Source organism: Alligator mississippiensis, chromosome 4, assembly GCF_030867095.1.
Source record: "Alligator mississippiensis isolate rAllMis1 chromosome 4, rAllMis1, whole genome shotgun sequence".
Classification (NCBI taxonomy): domain Eukaryota; kingdom Metazoa; phylum Chordata; order Crocodylia; family Alligatoridae; genus Alligator; species Alligator mississippiensis.
This window is the reverse complement of record NC_081827.1, coordinates 108784774-108808134: the sequence shown is the minus strand read 5'-3', so window position 1 is coordinate 108808134 and position 23361 is coordinate 108784774. Positions and strand designations below refer to the sequence as shown.

Sequence of the window (23361 nt, the reverse complement as noted above, 5' to 3'; positions counted from 1 at the left end):
AAGAGAATGATTCCTTCCCTGGCTCTGAATCAGTACCTCTTCCTGGGTTCTATAAACACAGTAGGCACGTTGCCCCCAGGATCCAAGATCTTGTCAATCTGCATCTGCGCCTTGCGGTAAATTCTATGCTGCTCTTTGGAATCAACAACAACCACATCATCCACAACTGGGAATTCATAATGCCCTTTGCGCTTGGCTCGAAGACGAATCTTATTGCGGTGATGCTCAATCTCAGACTTGTGCCTCAGAGCTGTCTGTATCTTAAAGGAGGAAAGAAGGGGAGAAAGAGAGTTAAGATTTTTGCAAAAACAGCTTTTACTGCTATGCCATAAAATGAGAGTCAAGGCTAAAAGCAATCAATTGGAGAGCGATCCTTTTTCTCCTACCTGTAGCATTTCCACCCTCTCCCCTGGTCAACATACTATTACATACTTTAATATCACTACCACAGTGGTGCTACTTAGAGAGAAGTTGCAGCGTGCTAATAAAAAGCAAACAAACAACAAAAAGCCCTGCCAGCTGCCATAAGGAACACCGCCTGAAGAAAATTAGGTTGTAACTGATAGTGTATGTAGCATGTCTCCCCATATCCATCACGAAATGCATTTGATTGCTATGGTCAAAGTTTGTCACCGACTCCCCTTAAGAGAATTCCTAGGGCACAGAGCATAAACTGAAGGATCTGCCTGGATAAGACTGTTGGAAAAGGGAAGGAGAAACAGGATTGTTTCAGGGTATGGCAAAGTCTTTCAGGTAACTTCTTTAAAAATAGACCATTGCCTTAGTCTGATCATAAACCCACTGAAGTCAATGCAACTCTTCCCACTAACTACAGTGGGTACTGGTTTAAGCCTGTTCTTGAGTACATTTTAGCTTGTTCTCAGGTACATATGAAGCTATAAATAAAACTCCAGAAAAACCCCTAAATTTTACTAATTTCTTAGATTATTACAGACATCAAGAACAAGACTTTTATCACATAATTAAACTTACATTTCTTGCAAATCCTAGCTATATTAATTCACTTTCTAGAATTTTTTTTACAAGGTGCTAAACACAGAAGTTCAATCAATCTTTTAACCTTGAAGTGTGAGGGAGGGTGCTGCCTTCCATGAAATACAAAACGAGTGACCAAAGAGGGAAGACAGGAGAAGCCTGCATAAGGAGAACCAGATGACCCAGACACCTTGGTGTCACCCATTAATTTACAGACATGCTACAAACTGAATGTTAGCTACCAGTAACTGCACAGCAACTTAAGGCTGCAGAGCATAAGTCTAGACAGGTCGCAAGTCTAGCTGGAAGATGTACTTAAAACTACCAAATAATCAAAAATCAAGGCTTATCTTTGGAATTAATAAAAAAAAGTAATTCATGATTATGCACTCATGAAAGGAAAACCACCCATCAGGATGAGGAGTTTGATTTTTAATACAGGAGAGAGAAATCTGAACTTTCTTGGCTCTATTGCCTATTTCTATATGTACAGACACCATGGCCAGTAGGGCTGTGCAAAGCTTCAGTCACCGATTCAATTTGGCAGAGAATATCCGAATCTGAATCGAATCAGGAGACCCTTTAATCTCTCCGAATTGAATTGAATTGGAACCCTCCGAATTGATTTGGAGACATTCAATGATTCAGATATATACACAGCTTTAAATGTTTTTTCTACATACCTCAAGGTACCAGGTGGCTCATGAATGCTGAGATGCTGGGGTGGATGGAGTGTCCCACAGGAGCGCGGTCTGCTTCCGGATCCGCCACAGAGCGCATGGGGGACCCCCGCCCCCTGGCTCAGCGACTGGTGTCTCCTGGGTCTGGGGGTCACTCTGAGTCCCCCAGTAACCGATCACTGAGCCAGTGGTATGCAGAGAGAAGGTCCCCCACCTCGCTCAGTGGCAGACCCAGAAGTACTTCTGGTCCACTTCCAGGTCCACTGCTGAGCATGCAGGGGTCTCCCCGTGCTTCTGTGGGATGCTCCATCCGCCCCACCATCTCAGCGTTCACAAGCCGCGCCGATTCGGCATTGAACCTTCAGATTTAGATTCGGCCGAATCAAATTGGGACAGTGATTCAGATCAACAAATCAAATCACTGTCCCCTGATTTGGGCCGAATTTGAACTGAATACAGCCCGTTTCACACACTCCTAATAGCCAGCGCATATGCGCACACACACAAACACACTTTAAAAATACCTCTTTATTAATTTTGTTGGTCTCTGCTACTCGGTCAGAAAGTGCTGAATTCTGAACGGGAGGTGCTGCCATTGGCTGCATAGCAATCAACTGGATCTTGCTGGGAACCCGCCTGCTGACCTCTGAAGAACGTGACATCCTGTCTACATGGTCAAAGATAGAGGCGGAGGAGTGCTGCTCATTTCCACTATTGGTCTGAGGAGGTCCTGAATTTCCAGAACAAGTAAAGTTTAACACAGTGGTTAGGACTGTCTCCATCATACAGGTTAATGAAAAATAAAATGCTGAGAGATGGTCCCATTGTTTGCATCTGTATTTAAATTTAGACAAGAGGCCTTCCATCCACTACAAACAGAGTTACATAAGAGTTTGCAAATTTTAAACATGTTTTTCTTACTTTTTCAGCAGGTGAGCTCTCTGTCTTTATTTCTGCAAGTCAAGTCTTTGATACTTTGCAATGTCCCCTCTCAAAAAAATATCCCAGGATCGCAAACCTATTTTATCCTATCAAAAGTTATTCTAGTACATGCTGCAAATTGCCATCAATTATAGTACTTAAGATGACACACCTTCTGCAAATGGAATATCAAAAGGCAATAAAAAAAAGAAACTGACATATAAAAATGCAGTATTTTAAAAGTTGAGATAGGGATAATTTCTCAATTCAACAAAAAGATTTAGAAATCTGCCCAAAGTGCACAGTTTTACATCCAATTTGTAGATTTAAGCTTTTAAAGGTCTGAGTTCTTTCTACTGACATGATAAACAGTCTACTATTAAGGTATTACATTGTACAAATATTGTTCAGCTGTAATTGGCTGAGAAAGTGATAGATACCCAAATATATTTAGGAATGTCATGCTATGGAACCAATGCATCTTAAAAGTTATGGCCCTCATCCAGCATAGTACTTAAACACATGTGTAACTTGAACTGCAATAAGGTACTTCTCACAATGCACATCAATAGGATTACTCATCCGATTGAAGTTAAGCACATGTCTAAGAGCTTTGCTGGATCAAGGTCTATACTAATAACAGCGATGTGAACTAAAGAAGAATATCTAACAAAGGAGTCCAAAGTAATCGCTTGACCTAATGGGGTGTTTGATAATACATTTCTTTAAATATCTGGGCCTAGAAGGTTAAGCAAATTAAGGGCTAAATTGTGTCTGCCCTCTATGGACCTACGAAGTAGAAGGGGTGATAAATTGCTGCATGTTGTAAGGCCTGACACTTGTACCACAAGTCCAAGCTTCAGGATGCAAAGAGCAGGAGCTAAACATCTTAGTTTCCTTGGACAGCCAATGATGGCAAGGGGCAGCCATGGCCCTGTCCCATGACCTCATCCCTTGGGCTGGTAAAAGTGCTGGCTGGGCACAAGGAGTGGGGTACAGTATGGGGATGAAGTATGCTGAGCCTTTTGAAGAGCAAAAGTAGCAATTGTGACTGCACATGTTGTTAGTGAGGTACCACACCTCCTGGGGTGGTACCCTTTACACCCAACTGCACAGGTTCCTGTCTATGGACAGTCAATAGCACACAAAAATGGGATGTGGCTGACACAAATCAGCCCTAAGCAAGCCAACCCTCATTTACTACTTCTCTTTCAAGCTTGACAGATCAACGTACATGTCTAAGATCAAATGCCATCTTCTAAATTGAACTTTCTTAAGAGTTTCCTTAATGTAAGGAATAAACCATGACAAGGTGAGCAGCTCTACTGGATGGCTACATGGTACTGCATCAGTGATGAAACAAAGAAGCATACTTGGTGATGCACAGGTCTAATCTTCAAATACTTTTAGCTATTCGATTTCTGAGTCTGTCTGCCTACAAATCTAGATACTTACGTAGCATTCATCATTGCAGTACCTCAGATTCCTCCAATCCTTAACGGGCTTTATCTTCAAAACACTTCTATGAAGTAGTAAGGTACTGATCCCCATATACAAATGAAGCACAGGATAGATTAAGTAACCTGGCCAAAAATCAGAAAGCGTTTGGGGCTCATAGTGAACCTGAACCCGAGTCTCCAGAGTCCTAGTTCATTACTCAGTTTCTTTTTTATCTTACTAGATTAACTTCAGTTGTCCGAACTTCGTAACATAGTCATAAAACATGTTAAGGTTTATGTTATGTTACACTTTTATGCTAATTGGTTAATGAACTCAAAAAGGGGCAATTACACTGAACATCTACTCAGTCAGCATCTTTTATCCTTTTTATCCATAACTATCTGTTAATAGTGCCAGCTCTAAAAACAAAAGCTAGAAGGACAGCCACCAACTTGAAACTACTGTTAATTTGTTGTGGTAAATTGTCCCCAACCCTATTGCTCCTACGATCCTTTTCCTGGGTTCGAGGTTCTAAAATAGAATTAAGTAAATGTTTCTCTTCCCCCTATTGTTGCACAATAACCCCCCAGACTTCCACAGACCTGTTCCACAGACTTGCACAAAAACAAAGGAAGGAGGTCACCAAATCCACATTCCTGCTATAAATTTAACATGAAAAGGCCCATTGTAACTACATGGAAACTGCAACAAAGTCAATGAAGACTTGCATGGATACAGGAGGGCTACTATTTCAGGAACAGCTTTCCTGTATTCATGCAGGGGGTTGGTCCAGATGACCCTTCCAACATTATGATTCCACATGGAAGAATTTTCAGAATTGGGTTCTTAAACGATTGATTATAAAAAAGGGAGAAAAACAGATTATACAGAAAAGTGTTGTCAAAGCACTTAACATAAAAAATAACAGCAACAAATTATTTCTCTAATTTTGTTTAGCTACAATAGCCTTAAGTTACTTTTAACAACAATTTATAAAATAGCATCATTTAAAGCTGTTTGCATCCTTTTGAACATAAAAAATAGGCAAAATGTAACCCCGGCTATAAATACTAAAAGGAAAACTCTCCAGAGGTCAGTCTCTTAATTAAATTAATGTAATTATCATTTCAGTGAAGAAATTAGACCTGTAACTGGCTAACCTATGGTTAACACTAAGTCATATTTTACTTCCATTTCTTCCTTTCAAACAGGAAAGTCTAAATAATTTTAATGATTAAAATGAAATAGAAAATCTCTGAAGGGCAGCTCCTTGAATTCCAAATAATTTTAATCATATAACTTGTAACCATTTGTAGCTTTTGTTTCATCTCCCACCAATAAAATACACTGGTTAGTTTATTTTTGGTCAATTTTACTTTCCGATACTTATGAATTAACCCAGTACTGCACTGTCTGGGTTCCCTGCTTAGGAGGGAAATGATTTGTTTAAAAAACAATTTAAAAAAATGCATGGAAGACTTTGCGCAGGTTTTAAGAAATTTGCAAAAGCTTGTGCTTACAGAACCTACAGTCTCATATAGATCAGACCTGATGTGATCCCTCCGGTCTGCCATAAAGCAAAGCAAATCCAAGCGCAAGCTATTCCCTCTCCATGGCTGTGTCTACACAAGATGCTGACTGCGCAGCTGTTACTATGCAGTCATTTAGTACTTGTATAAACAAGTAGTAAATGACTGCGCAGTAACCCGAGTGCTGACGAACGTCTTTTTCATAATACTACTGTTCAATAGCATAATACTACTGCACAGTAGTGTTGCATCATGGTTGTTGCCATGTGACGCTACTGTGCAGTAGTATCGGGCTACTGTGCGGTCAGCGTCTCATGTAGACGCGGCCTATGAGTTTCACCTAAATCCTTTTGCAGTCAGCATGCACTTTTCAAATGACTAATGGGCTTTGGAGCAGATCTCATACCTGAAACTTACTTGGGGGAAGGACAAATTCCAGACTGAAGGGAATTCAGCTTCCATGTAATGTTGCTGGTATTGGAACTTATATGTGGAGCATATTTTGCAGCTCACAAGAACAGCAACATCATCATGCTCCAAAGTATGATAAAAAACCCCAACCCCCTTTTATGAAGTCATTTCTCTAAAGGATGTGATACATGTAGCTATCTCAGAATGATTCACCTCTTCCTTATTTATTTTAAATAAATATATTACAGCTTCCTGTGAAATTCTCTTCTTTTGTAGATGTATATATGTATACGCTTATAATAGCAAGCTTAGAGGTACAGGGAATGTAGCGATGTACATAAATACTGTAGCTGCAATGGAGCTGTACTAAACATACTGGTGCGAAACGAAAGTACAGACTTTTGCAGACCAAATATGTCAAATAAAATAGTTCCTTTAGAAGCCTTGACCATGTTATTGTACCACTTCTCTAATTTAGCTCTTTCCTATACAGCCAGAATACTGCACTGTACGCATAGTTTTGTTCTCGACTGATCAAGAGCTGAAGCTGAAGAGAGCACAGGTTTTAAGCTAGCGTCCCATACAAGTCATATGTCAGTATCAATTTACATCACATGTCAGTATCAATTTACATCACAAGGGCATGGACTGAAATTGCTGGCTTGAATTGAAATGTTGGGAAAAAATATGTTCCCTGACGAAACTGAGATTTTAATGAAAACCAATAAAGTGTGAGGTAAGTGTCACAGGAACAAAGCTTGATTCTTTTTTCTTTTTAATAAAAGCAATAGATACAACAGTTTGGGTATATAAAAACAATCTAAAATCCACCGAAGTCAATAAGAGTCTTTTACTGATCTAATGAAGTTTGAGTCACATCCACATTACTGATTTCAAAGGTATACAGTATATCTGCGTACATACCAAAATATTTTTAACCACAGGATGTCACTAATTTTTAATAGAAATCCAATAATGAAAAAGGTCACATTATACTCCTCCTTCCTTACTATTAACAGCAAGAGAACTATTGTGAGCACAGTTCTGGCAAAAGGTGCTATTCTTATATATTAGAGAACAAAGTCCTTTATTTACCTGCAGATCATGTACAAAGCAAAGATTGTACAAGTTTTCCTTCATTTTCCAATCTCTAATATACTTTTGTCTCAGCCCTGACCAGATAAGAAATATTCTCTAGTTATTAGACATGTGCATCTCCTTTCTCAATGAATCTTTGGCTTCTTTTAAACTTCCAATAAAGACGCCAATTCCAATTAAGTGCTAATTGTGACTATAACAAGGCTTAAACAGTAATTTTCAAGCCTTGTCACAGGCTTCATTCCCCCTTCACACTTTTTTCATACTGAACTAAAAGGTTTAGGGGAAGTAAGAAAAATACACTTGATACTGAATCAATAAAATGTGTGTCAAAGAGCAATTTCTGTAGATAAATCACTCCAAACCAGCTACGGTTTCTAGACTCAGAGAACAAATCCACATGGACTTCACATATAATTAAACTCTATTTATATTCATACTATTAAACTACTAGTTACAGAAAGACTGTAACACACTGTTCTGGATACTTACCAACTCTGTTTGCTCCTGACAGCACAAGGAGAAAGCAAAGACAGACAATACTGTAATTACCATAAATGATTCAGCTGAAATGGCAGTTAGAAAAATGCATGACAGGAGAAAGGGAGCTCTAGTGTTGAATAAGTTGTATGACTCTACATCCATCTGTCAAGCCATAGCTGCAGGAAAAGATGTCTGACTCGGCAACTTAGAAGCCACAAAATACACTACAACACAGCAGGGCCAAGTTTAAGCATTAAACATTTAATGAGCAGGACTCAAGGTTAAGGAAGAGCTTTTTCAAGCCCAGAACAGCAGAAAGGGAAAAAAAAAAAAAGGGGGGGGGGGGGGGGAACCTGTTTTGCACAGCTTTCTGCATCTTAGTTATCCAGACAGGGTTGCAAGAAAGAACTAGCTTTGGATAAAATAATGTCTAAAAAAACCTAAAGGGGAGGCAAACCCTAATATGGAGTCTTGGGACAGAATGAAAAACAAAGAGATCAGTGTGAAATTTCCTAGCCAGAGGGAATGGTATAGCATTGGATGAGATGCAATAGGGCTAAATCCACTTGGTTTCAAGCAAATGGTAATCCAGTAGTCTTGCATAAGTTTAGTTTATAATAAGACATGAATGTTATGATACCTGAATAAAGGTATATTTTTAGTTCTTATAGCAAATCTAAGGGCATTAAGACACAGACACAAACATATGTGTACATACCACTGAGATAACATCTTACAAAACAAAAGGGTCACCACCACTTCGTGAATCGTATAGGCATACAGCCCCTATTGCACACTAGTTATCAGGAACCTATTCCCAGCATATATAAACATACAAAATAACAGATGCTGTTTGACTGGCAAGGAGCTCAGGATTTATATTTTAGTATCTCTCTCTTACATCTCCTTCATTCTCATTTCTTTGGCATGAAAGTAAGCTGAGCCACCCCAGATATTAGCTATAATATTGGCATCACAGTCCCCTATAGTTGGCACTTAACGTCAGTCAGTGCCTCCTGGAAAACATTGAAAAAAACATTCAATTTCTAGAACAATCTACGTTCTGTGTTTCCATCCCCATTTTTGTCAATGACATTGCAATAGAAATGGCTGATAGTCTGTCTGTGATTTCATTATCTTCACCATAGTTATCATTTATGGGGTACCAAAACCTTACAACAGAGCAGGGGCAGGCAATTATTTTGGCTGGAGGGCCACTTACCCAGTTTTGGCAAGCTGTCGAGGGCTGCATGCCCAGCCCCCTGGTCACCATCTTGGGACTGGAAGTCCTGCCCCGTAACCCTTGACCTTTTCTATCAGAAGTCCCTCCCCTTGGTCCCAGAAGTACTCCTTTCAGCAAGGGCTTTTGCCATCTCAGAACCAGAAAAATACCAAATTATATTTTTAAAAAAAATCAAACATCTACAACATTCATTCGATTTCAAAAAATATTTTTGTCCTGATTTACATGCGTTTGTGTCGTGTACATAGAAGTGATTGTATAATAGCTTAAAATGAAGTCTTACTCTTGTATATTGTTGGGGGAATGTGCGGGGTGTGGGTGGATATAGGTTTGTGTAGGGCTGTGGGGGAGCGGATAGGTGTGGGGGGTGTTGGTGTATATGGAGTTGGGGTATGTGGGGTGGTGAAGCTGAAGCATGTGGGTGGGTGTGGATATGTGGATGGGTATGTGGGAGGGTTGTGGCATGTAAGGAGGGGGAGGGTGGCTGGGGTATGTATGTATGTCAGTGTGAGGAGGGGGTGTGGGTATGTGTATGGTGTGCATGTGGGACTCACCCTAAGAACACGATCTCTCTCTCTCTCTCTCCCCTTCACTTCTTGCCCACAACCCCCACTGGAGCAGGCAAAGCCCCCGCCAGTGCTCCTCCAAGTCCAGGCTCCACGCTCCTGCTGCTCCTGGACCTGGGGCACCAGTGCAGGTCCTGAGCTTCCACTTACCACTGCCCCCCCCCCCCCCCCACTTCCGCCGCCACCACATCCCAGCTGCACAGCCGAGATGGTAGGATGCAGCAGGAGCTGGCCCAGCACGGTACGGCTGGCACTGCATGGAGCTAGCTGAGAATCATGGAGACTGATCCAGCTCCTGCTGAGTCCTGTGGTCTGGTGATGCAGCCAGAAACCACATAGTGCCAGAGCAACTGTCAGGTGGGTGGGGAGAAGCAGCAGAAGCAGGCAGGAGAGTGTATAAGCTGAGGATCTGACTGAAGCTAGGAAATATTGGATACAAGAAAACTGTTTTCCTGCATGCACACTTGATATTACATTTTTAAATGGGGAAAGGAATAACAACATGGTTGGTGGTGAGGGAGCAGAGTATTTTACAATGTCTTCCACAAGATGCCAGCAAGTCTTACCAAAACTAGTCTTACCAGCTTTCCATGAAGAAAGTAAAGTATGTCATATGATCTCTCTGGTTAGTTGGAACATTTTAACTGGCCTAAATGTGGATTCCTTCAAAACAGTTCCATGTATGTCTTAAAATTGTATTTGTAGTCTTCTCGATTACAACACTGAGGCATCTTGGTTTCTAAAATACATCTTGTATAAGCACCACACTGTTTTTGAAGTCTTACTTTGCTAGTTTACCTTTAATCTCACTATTCAAAGTCCATTTCAAAGTCACAGTTAAAGACACTGTATCAAGTCCTGCTGTGATTTCTATGAATCTATAACTTTCTGCAAGATTGCTACCAATAGTTACAATGACTTGTGATTGAAAATACATTTGCCAGAGGGAAGTAGGAAAAATCTAATGGTGTTATACTACCCAGGGCAGAGGGTATGCCTGAATACAAGACATTTGCAGATTTTCCCACTGCAACATATAAAAGGAGAAATACACCCATAGGAGGTGAAAAAAAATCATAGCGATACAAAGCAAGAAACCCCAATGGTTAAAAACAGCTTAAAAAAAAAAATCGATGGTACTAAAATGCACTTCGTGTGTGCCCTACTAAAACACTGCTGCAGTGGACAAAGGCAAAACCGTAACAAACCATTCTTCAGAGCTCTTCGTGCTTTGACTTCATTGACAGGTGCCGATGGTCTTACAATTTCTTCTCCTGTCTCCCTCCCACTGGACTGTTCGCTTGCTGTGGAGTCAGCATCTGATGGTGAAACTCTGTAGCAAAAAAACAAGTAAAAATAAATGAAAGGTTAAACATGACTTTATTAAAGTTATATGGCCATCAGGTACATAGATATCCTGTAAGAACATAGGTTGGTAGGGTTGTTAACTTTCCTTTTTTTTTAAGAAAGTATACTTATATAAAACAAATTACAGCATTTGAAATGTAGTCAGACACTCATTACTGTGAGACTGTTGTCAACAGTGAAAACTAAAAAATGAGGTTATGGCAGCCCTGTGACATCAATCATACAAGACTGATGACAGGATTAAGTAATCAGCTATATAAGCAGTCTTTACTGCATATAAACAGTTTTAGATGTAGCAGAAAGTTCTTAGCGTTAGCAATGAATAGGATTGTTTTCTGACAGCAACATAATCTGTAACTTGAAAAATAACATGGGGATACAGTGGCCTTGTTAACTTCATACTCTACAAACTGAAAATGCAAGTCCGCATGGCTAGACAGTCAATTAATGTGGGACCGACCATGATTGACATACTGTTTATTCAATATATTAAACACACACAAAATCTCGGTGCTTACAAACTGCACATGTAGCTTGTCTAGGTAAACATCTTTTTAGCATTCTTGTTCTCTCATCCTCTTTCCTCTGACCCTCTATTTGTTGCAGCTCCTTAAACTTAGTTGAACTGCAGCAAGGATTCTTTTTCCCCACAAGTGCTGTGTGTCTGAATTACACTTAGCACAATATTGTATCCATTTATGTGGATGCTTAGCACTACAGGAATAATCTATTAATTTATTATTCCTCACATAAGTAATCTTATCTAATTCATTATAGGTCATATATAGCAGCTTAAGGAAATCCTGTGCTCTTCACAGCCCATCTCTGAACTGCAAGGATAAGTCAGATACAAAAGATAAAATATAAAGTGTAATAATTATAATAGGATAGAGTACGCTACCAACTGACTCATGAAAAAGCCTGTATTTTGGCAGATGGTAAGTGAGGGCAATAGTAAATATTTTATCTTGCAAATATGAAGAGATTTTCTGTGCACTGAAGAAAAAAAATCAAGAAGAATATGAGGTCCACTAACCTTGCTACACAGAAGATCTGTTATTCCTTAACAGCTATTTGACCTAGTTTTTAAAGTCTGAATCTAAGAAGTCCACTTTTATAGACAGTGCAACTGAGTACTACCCAGACAGGCAAACTGATCAAAAGTTAAACTCACTGCTTGCACTAGGCCAGTGCTAATTATCCTTCCTTATATGTTATGCATATAGTTGCCCTGTAATCACATTACATCAGCAAAACCTTTTTCTGAAAAACTGGTATACTGGTTATTCAAACCCTAATACAAAATACTCATGGAAAGAAGAGAATTAATATAGCATGTGAAATCTGCCCCACTGCATCTTTTTTGCAGCTGGAAGAGCCTGCATAAACTGGGAAATGAAGACCAAGTTATTATGTCATTCCCTTTTGTACTCCAACTTGAACAGTATCGAGGGCACTGGGCTGCAATTTTATTCCTAGATCTGCTGCTGACATGCTTTAGTACCTCAGCCAGGTCACTTCACCTCTACTTTTGTTCTCCTTTCTATCCTTTGTTTTCTCTATTTAGATTATCAGATAAACCATTTGCACAATGGTCTGAATTGGAAACTTGACGTGCTAAAGTCAGATGAAGTAGATAGCTACTGGGATATTAGTCTGATTTATTCAGCACATACCTGCAAAACTGAATAACCAATAACAGAATAATCCCCTAACATACAATTTCATAGCATTTCAGCTTTTCCCTTCTCTAGCAAGTGAATGTTTTAAATGTCTCATTGACAGCTTCATATCAACATATCATGAAAGTGCTCAGAATAATTTCATAGTTAACCTATGATGGGATTTGCAAAGTAGAGGAAAATCTCTATTTCACACTGTCATGGTTGAATTTAGGGTCCAAATTCAATGTTTTTTCAGCCACCTTTTTCAGAGAAAGCACTAAAAATTCTTTTTTGAAACTGGTTTCTTATTCCTGAGTTCTTCTAACTAGAGCACAATGGCACCAGAAGTTCACAACTTTATTTCATGTGCCCACATTCTGATCTCATCGACAGCGGCAGCTACTTTGAAATTTTAAAAATGAAATCCATGAAACACTGGCACCTCTTACTTAGGATAATATAACTGAGCTATGCCAAATTAGCTAACTGAACAGTCAAGCTCCTTCAACAATTTCTGTGGTTCCTGGTCCTGTCAGAAATCCCCCCTGCCCCCGACACACAAGCTTCACCCCTTACAAAGCCCACAAGGAGTGAGAAAAGCTCAGTATGTGGGAATCTGGGGAGTGGGCTCTGAGCAGGACTGCCTGGGGAAGAGAGAAAGTCAGGAGGCAGGACTCTGAGGGAGCTTGAGCAGTTGAGCCAGGACCTTGACAGCACATAAATGGAGATGGGAGTAAAGCCCTTCCCTACTCTCTAGCATGCAGGCAGAGCAAGAGCAGAAGAGTGAAATGCTTCTATCTGAGACACTGATGTACTAAAAGCCTTAGACTCATAGCTTGTAGTCAAAAGGGGCCACAAAGGATCATCGTGTCCGACCTCCTTCCCCTGGCAGGAAAGAGGACCGAGGTCAGATGACCCCAGCCAGGTGTCCATCAAGCCTCCTCTTGAAGACCTTCAAGTTAGGTGACAGTACTACCTCTCTTGGAAGCCCATTCCAGATTCTGGCCACCCTCACTGTAAAAAATTTCTTCCTAACCTGAATCTACTCTCCACTAGTTTGCACCCATTATTCCTAGTTATTCCGAGGGGTGCCTGGTAAATAGCACATCTCTGATTCCCTGTTGTCCTCCCTTCATAAACTAATAGGCGGCTACAAGGTCTCCCTCAGCCATCTCTTGTGAAGGCTGAAGAGATCTAGAACCTTCAACCTCCTCTCGTAGTGTCTTTCACAGAGGCCACTAATTATATGAGTGGACCTCCTCTGGACCCCCCTCCAGATTCCCCATGTCCCTCTTGAAGTGCAGTGCCCAGAACTGGACACAGTACTCCAACTGCAGCCTGACCAATGCCACATAGAGGGGGAGCATCACCTCCCTCGATCTGTTGGTCATGCATCCGCTAATGCATGACAAGGTGCTACTGGCCTTGTCAATGGCTGCGTTACACTGCCGGCTCATGTTCATCTTGGAGTCAAGTATGACTCCAAGATCCCTCTCAGCCGCTGAGCTGCTGAGGAGGTCACACCCCCAACCTATAGGTGGGCTGGGGATTCCTCCTCCCTAGGTGGAGTACCTTGCATTTATCTTTGTTGAATTGCATCCTATTTCGTTCTGCCCATCGGTCCAACCTGTCCCTGCCCTCCGGTGTGTTAACTTGGCCCCATAACTTCGTATCATCTGCGAACTTGGAGAGGGTACTCTCCACACCCCCATTCAAATCCCTGATGTAGATACTAAATAACACCGGTTCACGGACCAAACCCTGCGGGACTCCACTGCCCACCTCTTTCCAGGCCAAGAACGACCTGTCCACCACCACTCTCTCTGGGTGCCATCCCTAAGCCAGTTGGCCACCCACCTGACTGCATAAGCATCCACTCCACAGCCTGCTAGCTTCTCTATGAGAATAGGGTGCAAACCTGTCTCAAAGGCCTTCCTAAAGTCCAGGTAGATGACATCAGCCTCAACTCCTGTGTCAAGACGGTGTGTGACCTGGTCATAAAAGGCTATAAGGTTTGTCAGGCAGGATCTACCTGTGACAAACCCGTGCTGGTTTCCTTTCAGCATCATTTCCCCTGCTGGGCCTTCACAAATGCTCTCTTTGATGATTTTTGTCTAGTATTTTCCCAAGGACAGAGGTAAGACTGACTGGCCTAAAGTTACCCAGCTCATCCCTTCTCCCTTTCTTAAAATGGGCACCACATTGGCCCTTTTCCAGTCCTCAGGGACCTGGCCGGAGCTCCATGAATGCTCAAACAGCCATGCTAGTGGCTCAGCTATGACACTGGCCAATTCCTTGGGCACCCGTGGCTGGAGGTCATCCGGGACAGCTGACTTGTACCCATCCAGCCCCTCCAAGTGCTCCTTAACTAAGTCAGCACTAACTGCTGGCAGTCTGGTGCCTTTTGGACATCTGTCTGTGCTCAAGGTGGGGGAACTGTCTTGGTCAGTACTTAGGAATACTGAAGCAAAGAACTCTTTGAAGAACTCTGCCTTTTTCCTTGCGTCAACCACCGACTGACCTGATTTGTCCTGCAGGGGCCCTATGTTACTCTGCGCCTTCCTTTTGCTCACTATGTATCTGTAGAAGGACTTTTTATTGTCCTTAATTGTTGTAGCCAGCCTAAGCCTTGCACAAGGCTGCTGCTACAGTGGACTGTTTGGGATGAGTCCCAACATTACCTGTTGTTGTATTTATGTTGTTACAAAAACTCCTATGGAGAGACAAATAGATGTCCATATCCTGTCATGATATGAGTGGTACAACAAATGACAGTGTTATATAGTGCTACTTTGTTGCAGTGGACATCTGTTTGTTCTCTGCCAGGACAGTGCAGCAAACCTAGAGCTGTTCACACTCTCCAGGTGCCCTGGGCATGTGCTCTGGAGCCTTGAGGGGCCTGATTCTGCACAGCCTGGGAATTCCCATGCAGGATTGGGCCCCTCAGGCTACGGGAGCACCTGCTTGGCTTTCCTTACTTACAGATACATGCCCTGGAAAACCTTGGGGTGCCTTTTTGTAAGCGATAAAAGTTGGAGTTCCCTGCTTATGAAGACCTTCCCTGGGATCTCCAGGGATGTGTCTTTAAGTGAGGAAAGCCCAAGTGGGTCCTTGAGTAGAAGCACAGGACCTAGGACTTTCCTGGTACCCGGTACCTCCATGCTGGGATCTGTGCTGGGCTCCTGCGATCCATGCTTTGGGAGTCTAAGGGGGGCTGGAGGGCCAGGGCTTGGGGACTGTCTGGGAGGCAGGTAGGGGTGTGCGTGTGCGACCAGCAGGGATAGGGGCTGTGGGTTGGGAATGAGAGGGCACCGACATGGCCTGGGGGGGGCTGCAGGTTGTGAGTGAGGGGCACCAGCAGAGCCAGGGGTCAGGAGTGAAAGGCAGCAGCAGGGACAGGATGCTGTGGGGCCACCAGCAAGGCCACAGGGCTGTGGTTTGGACGTAAGGGGCACTAGGGGGGGGCAGGGGGCTGTGGGTTGGAAATGCAGGGCACTGGCAGTGCCAGGGGACTGCAGGTTGGGAGTGAAGTGCACCCCTCCACACCAACAGGTGTCTTCTTTTTTGGAACTGGAAATATGGTAATCCTAAATTGTCATTAATACTACAAGGATTCTTAATACCTTCTGCCCTGCTAATGGGGAGCTATTACAAAACTGAATGAATTAAGCACATGCTTCACAGGTAATGAAGTGGTTCTGCCCAACCCCACCTTGGTTAAGACATCTGATTTAACTGAACATGCAGGAAATTTAAAGAAACAAAATGAAAGGAAATCCCAGAGCACTTCCTGGAAAGCAACTGGACCGAAACTCTGATGTACTGCTAGCAAAGACAAATTCTAGAGGGAGGATCCACCACTGAAACTGCCCTGTGCAATACAAGGATCCTCTGTCATTAGTTAACAGTAGCCTATGAAAGGCCATTCTTCTTCAGCGGAACTAACCTCCCTCTGTGCCGGACGGTCTTTGAAGGCTTAGAGGAAGTCTTTGACTTAGGGCTTGCCACATCTCCATTTTCAGAGGGGGTAGTATCCTTAATAGGCCCCGGTAGAGGAGCAGGCTCATGAATGATCAGGATGTCATCTTTGTTGTGCTGGCCCAGGTGCTGCTTAGCAAAATCAAAGCCCTTCACACTGGGGGCTTGTAGCTGTTATAAAAGAATGAAGAAAAAACAAGAACCATTTAGTGATGCAGAATGCAAAACCTCAGTGTCAAGCTATGGTTGTTAAGAGCTGACAATGGCCAGGATATGAAGATTTCAGGAGGAGCAAAAGAAGTTGCACAGTGCATACAACTATATATATTTTTATACCTTTTTATACCTTCAAATGTACATCAACTGCAAAGCCAACCATTCTAAGGGAAAAGGCACATTTGACTCCTACCACACAAACAACTAGTTTCTTGGAGTTTCCATCAGAGGATCCCAAAACACTGCACAAATGTTAATATTGCAAAGTTATTGCTTCCATTTTACAGCTGAGACATTGCAACTGCCATATCACAACAGACCAAGGCAGTCGTTCCCTATGCCATGCAGACAGTCTTGCTAAGTCACACTGCAGTACAAATTATGGGGTGGTGCTCTGGGGTGAACAGAGGGCATTTTAATTAAAGCAGCCCCTGGACAGCCGCTCTAATTAAAATACTGCAGCATGATGTGTACTCCGCATCCACATTTCAAAATGGCCCTGGGGGTGCTTTAACTAAAGCTTGTTGGACAAGTTTTAGTTAAAGCGTTCCCGCCACCGTTTTGAAATGAGGGACACTGAGTACCCGTGACAATGAGGCATGCTGGAGCAGTCTAATGAACCGAGTCTGCTCTGATGCATTCTAATTAGAACGTGCTGGAGCATGTGTATAGGCACCCATACTGTTCAACTGTTTTGGGTGGGAAGTAGCACTGCAAAGGTGTTGTTCCAACTAGCACCACAAAGCTAGAGAGCTGGAAGCAAAGGAGCCATCTTCCTTAGAACGCTGTTGCTTGGGGCAGAACACCAATCGCAATGGAAAAGCAGGAAAGACTTGATTAAAGCAGGAAGACCTGATAAAACCACAAGATTAAAATTCTTTATTCACTTCTATTAGGTTCCATGATGAGTAAAAAGCAATGTTTATCCAGATAAGCAAGAGCCTGCTGAGTGTAAAGTCCTTAGTTATGCAACACACATGCACGTGTGCACACACACAAGCATTAATGGGAGTTTTACTTCAAAGTTTTCAAAATAATGCGTGTCACATAACTAATCTCTTTTTTAATATTTTGTTACAGTCTCCTTTAACTTAATTCAAATTACACAAATTAGATATTCACCTGCTAATTTTACAGATGTCAGAAAAATCATAAATGCTGTGATGCTGAATTTTAAACATACATTTTTAATTTTGCTTTTCTTACAGTGTCAGTCAATTAAAAATGATGTCTGGAAGCTGAAAGTTGGGGGGGGGGGGGCGGAATAAAACCTTAACAATTCTGGCTTTCAAAGTGTATGTGTGCACATGCACACATGCTCACGCTGTACAATGAGCATACCAAAAACCGTGTACATTCCTAAAACGGGTTTCCTGCAAACTAAAGCATGAGTCTGGGGATATTTATGGGAGCATAAAGTTTCAAAATTTAAATGAAACCTCTTTCATAAAGCTTGGCACATTGATGCTCTAACTACAAACAGGTCTGTCTGATATAATGCCAAAGATAAGTTTGCTTAAGGAATATTTTGAGATAATCCCTGCAAAATATTTTCTCAGTAAGCAAACATTTTCCAAAGGTCCCTGCAGATGACCTTAAAGGAGAAGAATGCACTATCTACTTAATCCAGCAGATGGTGATAAAAGTTCTACTTTGTAAAGACTCCTTGAAAAGTAAGAACATATTTATGACACGTGCCTGAATAACAGTTTAGGGTTGGTTTTATGTATGTATTTATTTATTATTTATTTATGTTGAGGGCAGCGGGGAGTGGGTAAAAGGAGAGGTATTTTCTTTTTCTTTCCTTCCTTTCTTGTTTTTCCACAAAAGCAGAAAGTTTAACCCAGTGGTTCTTAACTGGGGTTTCACAGCACCCCAGCATGCTGCAAGTCCCTTCCAGGGTGCCGTGACATGTGACAGAGGAAGATCAGGGAGCAGCAAGAGTCTGCACTATTCCTGCAGCTCTTTTTAAAAAAACCCTCTAGACTCATTGAACATGTCCTTTTTGAATGGTCTTACTCTTCCACTTATCAGATTATCTTTACTCCTGCTTTTCTCTTGTCTGTTAGCTACTCGATGTTTCTTCTATCCTAAAAATACACAGCTTGAGGTAACTGTCTTAGATCTGAGGAAGGGTACTTGGTACCTGAAATCTTGTCTATATCCCTCTCAACTGCACAGTTGGTCCAATAAAAGATATCGCACACAAAAATCCTTTACCTTGTCACTTCAAATCCTTATTCTCCATTCAGCCTCCTGCTTTCCAACACAAATGTTTTCTTTTTTAATCTCTTGTAGCACCTTCTTAGACAAATCTCAGAACTTCTGTTCCATTCTCACTGGCTGTTGTCAACTGCAACATAATTTACATTCTCTTTCTTACATTCTCATCCTCCTTTGGTTTTCATTATTTTGTCTTTTCCTAGCTATTCCTCCCCTTTTCCCAATTGTTTTTTCAGCATCTCCTTTGCCTAGGGATGCAGATTATCTTCCTTTCCCTCTCCAGAGTCCTAAGAAACTCAGGTTTTGTCATCCTCCTCCCTTCTCCCTTTGCATCTTCTCTCTGGGTACCTCTATGAAGTCCACTCCTCTCACCAACCATTTGGCATTTTCTGCCTTGCCTCTTGGGAAGATTTTCTGAACTGATCCATACGCTTCTAAAAGTGCCTAGCATATGTGCAAATTCCAATTTTTCAAAGATTTATAGTTTGGTCAAATGTGGGCATTTTTTTTTTTTTTTTTTTTTTTTTTTTTACAAAATTAGCAAAAGGCACATCCTTCCTGCTAAGTCACCCATCCGACTGCCAACTGAGCTGTTGATCCAAAGCATTAAAGCACTAGAAATTCTCACAAAAGTTGTAAGATCATTTTTGTACAGTGCATACAACTATATATATTTTTCTCTAATTGGCTCCTCTGAAACAGCAGAACCCCTTTTTATTGGGCCTATCAAAGAAAAAAAAGCAAGCCTGAAACAGACACCCAAAATTAAAATTTGGTAAAACTATATAAGAAACATGAAAATAAGACTTTCTGAAAAGCAATGCCAGGCAACCCTGAATGACAGCTGTGCAATGCATATAACCATAACAGTTCTACCTACCTATCTTCACATACAAAATATATTTCATGGGTTTTTTTCATATATCTTATACACACGCACACATATTATCAGTCTGAACTTAAAACAGTCAGTCCTTGGTAAAATTTCTACCACTTCATCTAAACTGTCCATTAACAGAAATGTTAATTCGTAGGCAGCCACCAGTTTTAGGAGACCATGGGGAGGACTGTGCCTTTGGCAGGTTTCCACGTACCACCACAGCGTCTTGAGAGGCTGATGAGTCCAATGCACAACAAGCAGACCTTCCCACAAGTTACACATACAAATGCAGTTGAGCTTGCACTGGCATACCAAGGACTGTTTTGTTTTGCCTGCTTCTCACGCCTCTTCTTTAGCTTGAGTCCAGTGGCTGCCAATGAATTAACATGAGTTAATACAGTTTAGGATATAGAAATAATGCCTAAATAATTCCAAAATTTGGCAAAAAACTCCATTTCCATTTCTTCAATTTTCTGGATCATGATAACCTCATGACTTATTAAAAATGACAGTGACCAAAAAAATCACAATATTTTAAGCAACAAGCATCTGAAGGCCATTGCAACACAAATCCACATTCAGCAAGTCTAGAAGTCACAACACTGAGATACAGTGGAATAAATCAGTGTAGTTCAAGGCTGAAAATGCTGCTGGCATTTCTGTATTAGCGTTTATGTACTACAGAGAGGACTTTCTTTCATCTGTATATATATAAAACAAGTGATAAACTATAGCAGACTGCTCTGATTGGATGGTCAATATTCACCTCTAAATTTTGGTAATAAGAAACCCAAGGGTGGAGTAGTCATTTCACTATTCATAGCGGTCAACCAAAAGGGCAAATATTTCTTGTTAAGCAAAAACACATTTGTGCTGGTATTGCTATCAGTCCAGGTACTGAAAACAGAACCTCACAATTTAATTTTATTGTCCTCTCAGCCTTTGAAAAATCTCAGTAAAAACAGCTGTGAACTTGCAGGATAAGGGGAAAATCACAGCAACTAGGGTACAGAATGAGCAGGGTTCAAATGACCGCCTTCCTACTATTGCCCTATAAGTGCTGTGTGATCAGTTAAAGAAACTGGATGTATATAAGTCAGCAGAACCGGATGAACTTCATCCAAGTGTGTTGAAAGAGCTGGCCGAAGTAATTGCAGAACCCCTGGCGAATCTCTCTTCCAAAACTTGTGATGCTCCGGTGAGGTCCCCGAGGACAGGATGAGGGCCAATGTTGTGCCCATCTTCAAGAAGGGGAGGAGGGAGGACCTGGGTAACTATAGACTAACTAGCCAATTAGCCTAACTTCTATCACAGGGAAAATCCTGGAAAAATTCCTTGAGGAGTCTATGTGCGATAGGGTTGCAGAAGGTAGGATTCTGAATGACAGCCAGCATGGCTTCATCGTGAGCAGGTCTCATCTTACCAACCTCATCCCCTTTTATGATCAGGTGACTCGCCACCTGGATAAGAGAGAGGGGGCTGATACTATATACCTTGACTTCCAAAAAGCTTTCGATCTGGTATCTGATGATGTTCTCACAAGAAAATTGGAAGACTGTGGGCTTAACTGCAAGACAGTCAAGTGGGCAGGAAGCTGGCTGAGGGGACCCAGAGAGTCCTAATGAATGGATCTGTGTCGTCTTGGCGAGAAGTAGTCAGTGGTGTCTCGCTGGGGTCGGTGCTTGGTCTAGCGCTGTTCAACATCTTCATCAGTAATTTGGATGTAGGGCTGAAGAGCTCACTGGCCAAGTTCACAGATGACATTAAGTTATTGGGAAGCGTGGTCACACTTGAAGATAGGCTGTAGATATAGGCGGACCTAGACAGGCTTGCAAGTTGGGCAGACCGGAACCAGATGAAGTTCAACGTCGAGAAACAAAGTGATCCACCTGGGGATGAACAATCCCCTGCACACCTACAGGCTTGGCAATCCCAACCTGACCAGCACTACAAATGAAAGGGCCCCGGGGGTAATAAAAGACTACATTATGAACATGAACTGACAGTGTGATACTGTAGCCAGCAGGGCTAACTATACTCTGGCATGCATCAATCGATGCATTTCCAGCGAAACCAAAGAAGTGATTCTCCCACTCTACTTGGCATTGGTGAGACTGCAGCTGGAGTACTGTGCCCAGTTCTGGGCGCCACACTTTAACAAGGACATGGTAAAGCTTGAGAGAGTTGAGAGAAGGGCCTCCCATATGATCAGAGACTTGCGCAGCAAGCCATTCGAGGAAAGGCTGAGGGATCTGGGACTCTTCAGCCTGAAAAAAAGAAGGCTGAGAGGGGACTTGGTAGCAGCTTACTGCTAAATTAGGGGAGTACACATCAAGGGCTTGGTGAACAACTGTTCACCAGGGTAGCCTTGGAGAAAACTAGAAGTAATACTTACAAACTCCTGTCAGACTCTTTTGGGCTCAACACTAGGAAAAACTACTTCACAGCTAGCGTGTCCAGACTGTGGAATAAGCTCCCTCCAGAGGTGGTGGAATGGCCTACCCTGGAAATCTTCAAGAGGAGACTGGGCGGTCACTTTGCTGGGGTCACCTGACCCCAATTGTCTTTCCTGCTTGATGCAGGGTGCCAGACCTGATGATCTTCCGAGGTCCCTTCCAGCTTTACAAGCTATGAATCTATGAAGGTACTGCTGACCTCCAGTATCCATATGAATGAACTGACCTATTATCAAGGCAGCTGTTGATCAATGCAAAATAACAGAAGCTGAAGCCATGGGCCAAGTTTTTTAAAATATGGGTCCAAGATGCATATTCAGACTCAAGTCAATTTGAAAAAAAAAGGAAAAGCAGCAATCAGTTTAGACGTCAAGCTATTCAACTATGGATGCAAGGCAGTAACTCTTGGAACCCATACCTTAAATGTCCAATAGTGGCGCAGATTCTGTGGCCCCACCCTTTGCTAGCTATATCCCCAAATTCCAGCAGTCCAGCAGACTATCCAGCCTTTGGCCATATGTTTGACACTGCTGTTCTACAATGCTCATCCAATAAAGAGAGGTGAGACTGGCTGAAAAAATTCTTCCGATGCTTTCAATATAGCCTGAGTTCCAGACTGTTTGCTATTACATTGCTTTCATAGATACAGACACAACATGAATGATAAGAACATGCTTCCCAAGAATGTCACTTGTACACACAGATCTGTGACTGGTTGGAATGAAAAATAATGCAGAGGAAATGTGTTTCTTAAAATAACTTACTCAGCTCTTCAGTACAGGGATCATACTGCAACTCCTATTCTTAAAGCAATTTCTTTAGTAGTAGCTGCAGCAGTATTAAAACGTGAATATGATGAGTACCATATCAAGACATTTAGTTTCCTATCACTTTTATATGTACAGTGTTGCCTTGTTCTTCGTAGATGTACATGCTCTGAACAGAGGCCATGAAAACACATTGCTAAAGAAACAAAAGAGCTAATCTTAATCACAAAAAATAATACTTTTGGGTTTGGGAGCTAATCTACAAACAGCATTAGAATCCCTTGAAAAATATTTTGCTGAATTATAACCTGGCTAAAATGCTAGCACATACAGTTCTGGAAAACCACTGGGATAAAATAGCAAATGTTACTTAAAGAAACTTTACAGAAAAGGTGATTTGAAATCTAGTTATTTAAATCTGGGGAGGAAATGAAGGCCAATA

At 41.8% G+C, this 23361-nt stretch overlaps 1 protein-coding gene across 5 annotated transcripts in view; it reads right to left on the bottom strand.

Moving 5' to 3' along the window:
- Positions 1–23361, bottom strand: part of KIAA1549 (KIAA1549 ortholog) — a 233159-nt gene that overhangs the window by 34175 nt on the left and 175623 nt on the right. For all 5 annotated transcript variants that reach the window (XM_059726456.1, XM_059726454.1, XM_059726455.1 and 2 more), the window contains exons 11-14: positions 16346–16548; positions 10576–10700; positions 2201–2406; positions 37–260 (exon numbers count right to left, since the gene is read on the bottom strand). In XM_059726456.1, the coding sequence (XP_059582439.1) occupies positions 37–260; positions 2201–2406; positions 10576–10700; positions 16346–16548 (758 nt within the window). The remainder of the gene's footprint in view (positions 1–36; positions 261–2200; positions 2407–10575; positions 10701–16345; positions 16549–23361) is intronic.